The 4,773-nt window shown below is 64.2% G+C and overlaps 1 protein-coding gene across 1 annotated transcript; it reads right to left on the bottom strand.

Moving 5' to 3' along the window:
• Positions 1 to 181: 181 nt before the first annotated feature.
• On the bottom strand, positions 182 to 3,367 carry LOC142403391 (kinesin-like protein KIF1C). The gene is made up of 6 exons (XM_075489627.1): positions 3,241 to 3,367; positions 1,679 to 1,802; positions 1,332 to 1,408; positions 1,037 to 1,216; positions 863 to 928; positions 182 to 220 (listed from the first exon to the last, which is right to left on the bottom strand). Exons 2-6 carry the CDS (start codon positions 1,782 to 1,784, stop codon positions 182 to 184), a joined length of 468 nt encoding a protein of 155 aa, XP_075345742.1. The 5' UTR covers positions 1,785 to 1,802; positions 3,241 to 3,367.
• Between the last annotated feature and the right edge of the window lie 1,406 nt (positions 3,368 to 4,773).

Raw genomic sequence — 4,773 nt, 5'->3', positions numbered from 1 at the left:
GTGAGGGGGGGAACCCCCAAATTGATGGGGGGGAACCCTGACATGGTGAGGGGGTGAAGCCCCAAATTGAGGGGGGGACCCCCAAATTGCACGGGGGAAACCCTGAAATGGTGAGGGGGTGAACCCCCAAACTGATGGGGGGGAACCCTGACATGGTGAGGGGGTGAACCCCCAAATTGCTTCAGGGGAACCCTGAAATGGTGAAGGGTGAACCCCCAAACTGACGGGGAGGGGGGCGGGTGAACCCCTAAACTGATGGGGGTGTTGGGCAGGGGAACCCCCAAAACGGTGAGGGGGGAACCCCCAAACTGATGGAGGGGAAACCCCAAACCACTGGGGGAGAGGGTGGGTGAACCCCCAAACTGATGGGGTGGGGGGGTGAGCCCCCAAACCCCCAGGGTGAGGGGGATGGGATGAACCCCAAACTGCTGGGGTGGGGGGGTAGGTGAACCCCCAAAATGTTGGGGTGGGTGTACCCCCAAACCGCTGCGGGGGCCCTGAGCCCCCAGACTGATGCGGAGGGGGTGGGTGAACCCCCAAACCCCGAGGGGGGGGATGACTGAACCCCCAAAGCCCCAAGGCGTAGGGGGCGCAGGCTGAACCCCCAAACTGCTGGGGTGGGAGGCTGCGAGGAGGTGGGGGGCTGGCCTGAACCCCCAAATCGCCAGGCTGGGGGGGCGGGGGGGGCTAGGAGGGAGACACCGCACTGAACCCCCACACCCCCAGGTCTGTGAGACAAGGGGGCCCACCCCGAACCCCCAAATCGGGGGGTCTGCAAGGTGGGGAGGGGATCTGCAAGGTGGGGAGGGGGTCTGCAAGGTGGGGGGGCCCCCCCCGAACCCCCAAACCCCCCCCAACTCACCTCCACGGAGAAGGTGAGATCGGGGGATCCCTCACGGCCGACGCGGGCGAAGAGATCCTCGCAGAGCTGGGGTGAGCGGCGCTGAGCCGGAGGCTTCTTTTTTTTTGGGGGGGGGTCCAGCCCCCCCTAAAACCCCTCAAAGACCCCCCCCCAAACTCCCTTTCCCCCCAATACCTGCGGGATGATGCCCCCCTGCCCGGCCTCCTGCCTGCCCATCATGGTGTAGGATTTGCCGGCGCCGGTTTGGCCGTAGGCGAGGACGCAGACGTTGTACCCCTCGAAAGCGTGACGCAGCATCTCCTCCCCGATGTCCTGGTACACGCGGCGTTGCGAGGCGAAGTGGGGGTCCTCTTCCTGCGGGGGGGGGGGGGGGGAATTAGGGACCCCCCTTGTGTCCCCCCCACACCCCTGTGTCCCCCCCCAAACCCCTGTGTGTGTCCCCAAACCCCTGTCCCCCCCCGACACTCACCGAGGTGTGCGACCAGTACGAGTAGTCGAAGGTGAAGTGCTTGGTGGCGTCTTTGGGGAGCTTGGGGTTGGTGATGCCTGTTTTGGGGGGGGGACGGGGACACACAACGTGTTGGGGGGGACACCGTCACCCCCACGTCACCGTCATCCCCCCCCCCGCCCTCCTTCGCTGCTATTTTTAGCCCGGCGGCAGCTGGTTCTCCGGGCCGGCGGCCAGGACGGTGCCGCGGGGACAAGGACGGGGAAAGGGGAGGGGGGGGGGGGGGGCTGTGTCCCCCCCACTCGTGGTGGGGGTGGGGTGTCCCACTCGTGTCCCCCCCCCCACCCACCCAAAACAACCCCACTCACAGGTGGTGTTGCCTTGCATCTGGATGACGCACTTGGCCTGCCGGCCGGCTTCCCGGGCGTTGAAGGGCCGGACTCTGACCGCCACCTTCACCGACGCACCCGCCATACCGGTGACGGCTTTACCCTGCCGGGACGGACAGACGGACACGCTTAACACACACCCCCCCCTCAAAAAAAAAGGTGTAGGGGAACCCCCACCCCAGGGCTGGGTTCAACACCAACGCCCCGGCACGGATCCTGCCTGGTTTTGGGGGGACGGGGGGGGGGGGGGGGCAACGCCCGGCCGGATCCGTCCCCGTCCCCGTCGCCCCCCCCCCCCCCCCCCCCCAAGGAGAGGCCTAAAAATAACCCCGGGGCGGGGGGGGGGGGGGGTGATGAGGAAAGAGCTGGAAGCCCCCCCCCTCCCCCCACCCCCACCCCCGCCCAGGGAACAGGCAGGGCCGTAGGGGAGGTCAAAGGTCAGGGTTGGGGGTCAAAGGTTGGGATTTGGGAGAGGAAGAGGAGGGTGAGGAGCTTCCCCTCCGCCTTCGTCCCCGCTTGACTCCAGTCGGGATAAACAGCACATGACCCCCCCCCCCCCCCCCCCGCGCATCGCTGACCCCCCCAAAATGGGGGGCTCCCCCCAGGCCGGAGCCCGTGGAGGCCGCAGGCTGTGACCCCGCGACCCTGAGGGCCCCCCATGCTGGGATCACCCCCTATAGCCCCCCCTAAACCTGCCCCCCACACCCCTGAGCCCCCCCAAACCCCCCTATAACCCCCCTAAACCTGCCCCCCTGCCCCCGTGACCCCCCTAACCTGCTCCCCCCACCCCTAAGGCCCCCCAAACTGCGATCACCCCCCTTTAACCCCCCCAAACCTGCTCCCTACGCCCCCGTGACCCCCCTAACCTGCTCCCCATACCCCCGAGCCCCCCCAATTCCCTCTATACCCCCCTTAAACCTGCTCCCCCAACCCTGAACCCCCCCCACCCCTTTATATCCTCCTAAACCCCCTCCCCAAACACCTGAGCCCCCCAAAACCCCCTATAGCCCCCCTAAACCTCCCCCCCACACCCCTGAGTCCCCAAACCCCCCTATAGCTCCCCTAAACCTGCCCCCTACCCCCCCGTCACCCCCCTAAACCCGCTCCCCCCACCCCTGAGGCCCCCCCAAACTGCGATCACCCCCCTATAACCCCCCCAAACCTGCCCCCTATCCCCCGTGACCCCCCTAACCCGCTCCCCCCACCCCTGAGGCCCCCCCAAACTGCGATCACCCCTATAGCCCCCCCAAACCTGCCCCCTACCCCCCCGTCACCCCCTTAAATCCACTCCCCAACCCCCCCCGTCCCCCACCCCCCCCATAGCCCCCCCAAACCTGCTCCCTTCCCCTCTGAGCCCCCCAAAACCCCCCTATAACCCCCCTAACCCTGCCCCCTACCCCCCGAGACCCCCCTAACCCGCTCCCCCCCACCCCTGAGCCCCCCCCCACTCCCCGAATCCCGCCCCTCCCCGTCCCTCACGCCCCCTCCCCGTCCCTCCAGCCCCCCCTCCCCGAGCCTCCCCCCTCGTCCCGGTCACTCACTCGCCCCGCGGTCCTTCATCCCCTCCGCCCCACGGCGGCCATCGCCGACCTCACCCCGCCCGCGGTACCGGGCCTTCGGCACCGACCCAGGGCCCGGCGGGGCAGGGCCGGGCCGGGCCGGGCCGGGAGGAGGAGGAGGAGGAGGAGGAGGAGGAGGAGGAGGAGGAGGCGGCGGCGGCGGCGGCGCGCCCGAGTGGGCGGGGCGTGGCCGCGGTGACGTGCGAGGGGCGGGGAGTGTCGCCAGACGGGGAGGAGGAGCCCCGCGCCCCGCCCTGCCCCGCCCACCCTTAAAGGGGCAACGGCGCGGAAAGGTGGGGTCCGCCGTGGGTTCCTCCTCGTCCCCAGGGAGCCGCCTTCCCTCACGGGGCTCCCCGGTCTCCCCTCACGCTTTTCCCTCCTTTTCCTTTCACCCTTTCCCCTCTTCTTCCCCTATTTCCCCCCTTCTTCCCTATTTCCCCCCACAGTCCCCCATTTCCCCACACATTACCCCATTTCCCCACACATTTCCTCCCTTTTCCCCCATTTCCCCACACATTTCCTCCTTTTCCCCCATTATCCCTCCTTTTCCCCCCCTTTTCCCCCATTATCCCCCCTTTTCCCCCACATTTTCCCCCCATTATCCCTCCTTTCCCCCCCTTTTCCCCCATTATTCCTCCTTTTCCCCCCATATTTTCCCCCATTATTCCTCCTTTTCTCCATATTTTCCTCCCCTTGTCCCTCCTTTTCCCCGCACCTTCCCCCATTTCCCCCCATATTTCCCCCCCGTTATCTCTCCTTCCCCCCCTTTTCCCCCATTATTCCTCCTTTTCCCCCCACACTTTCCCCAATTATTCCTCTTTTCCCCCCATATTTTCCCCCATTATTCCTCCTTTTCTCCCGCATTTTCCTCCATCATCCCTCCTTTGCCCCCACTTTTCCCCATTTCCCCTCACATTTTCCCCCCATTATCCCTCATTTTCCCCCACATTTTCCCCATTATCGTTCCTTTTCCCCCTCACAGTTTTCCCGCCTTTTTTTCCACACTTCCCCCTCACACTTTTCCCCCTCATTCTTTCCCCTTTCTCCTCACACTTTTCCCCATTTATTCCTCAGGTTTTTCTCTCAAACTTTCCCTTCTTTTTCCTTTTCCCCTTATGCTATTTTCCCATTTTCCTCACGTTTTCCCTCCTTTTCTCCTCACACTTTCCCCCATTTTCCCGTCACGCTTTACCTCCATTTCCCTCACACTTTTTGCTGCTTTTCCATTTCCCCTCACACTTTCCCCATTTTCCCCTCATGCTTTTCCCTCCCTTTTCCGCCCTCACATTTTTTCCCCATTCTCTTCTTTTTCTTCTGGTTTTCCCTCCTTTTCTCATCACAGTTTTTCTCCATTTTCCCTCCCTTTTGCCCCTCATGCTTTTCCCTCCTTCTCCCTCCTTTCCCCGTTCCATCCTTTTCGCCTCATGGCTTTCTCTCCTTTTCTCTCCTTTTCTCTCCTTTTCTCTCCTTTTCTCTCCTTTTCTCTCCTTTTCTCTCCTTTTCTCTCCTTTTCTC

The sequence above is a fragment of the Mycteria americana genome, unplaced genomic scaffold, assembly GCF_035582795.1.
Source record: "Mycteria americana isolate JAX WOST 10 ecotype Jacksonville Zoo and Gardens unplaced genomic scaffold, USCA_MyAme_1.0 Scaffold_238, whole genome shotgun sequence".
In the NCBI taxonomy this organism is placed as follows: Eukaryota; Metazoa; Chordata; class Aves; order Ciconiiformes; family Ciconiidae; genus Mycteria; species Mycteria americana.
The sequence above is the reverse complement of the archived record's forward strand: the minus strand, read 5'-3'. Positions and strand labels throughout refer to the sequence as shown.

Coding starts and splice junctions, on each gene's coding strand:
- LOC142403391 (XM_075489627.1), bottom strand. CDS start 1,784: ATGGCGGGTGCGTCGGTGAAGGTGGCGGTCAGAGTCCGGCCCTTCAAC. Junction 1,409..1,678: donor GATGCAAGGCAACACCACCT/GTGAGTGGGGTT, acceptor CCCCCAAAACAG/GCATCACCAACCCCAAGCTC. Junction 221..862: donor ATCTCACCTTCTCCGTGGAG/GTGAGTTGGGGG, acceptor CCTCCCCGTCAG/TTTGGGGGTTCACCCTTCAC.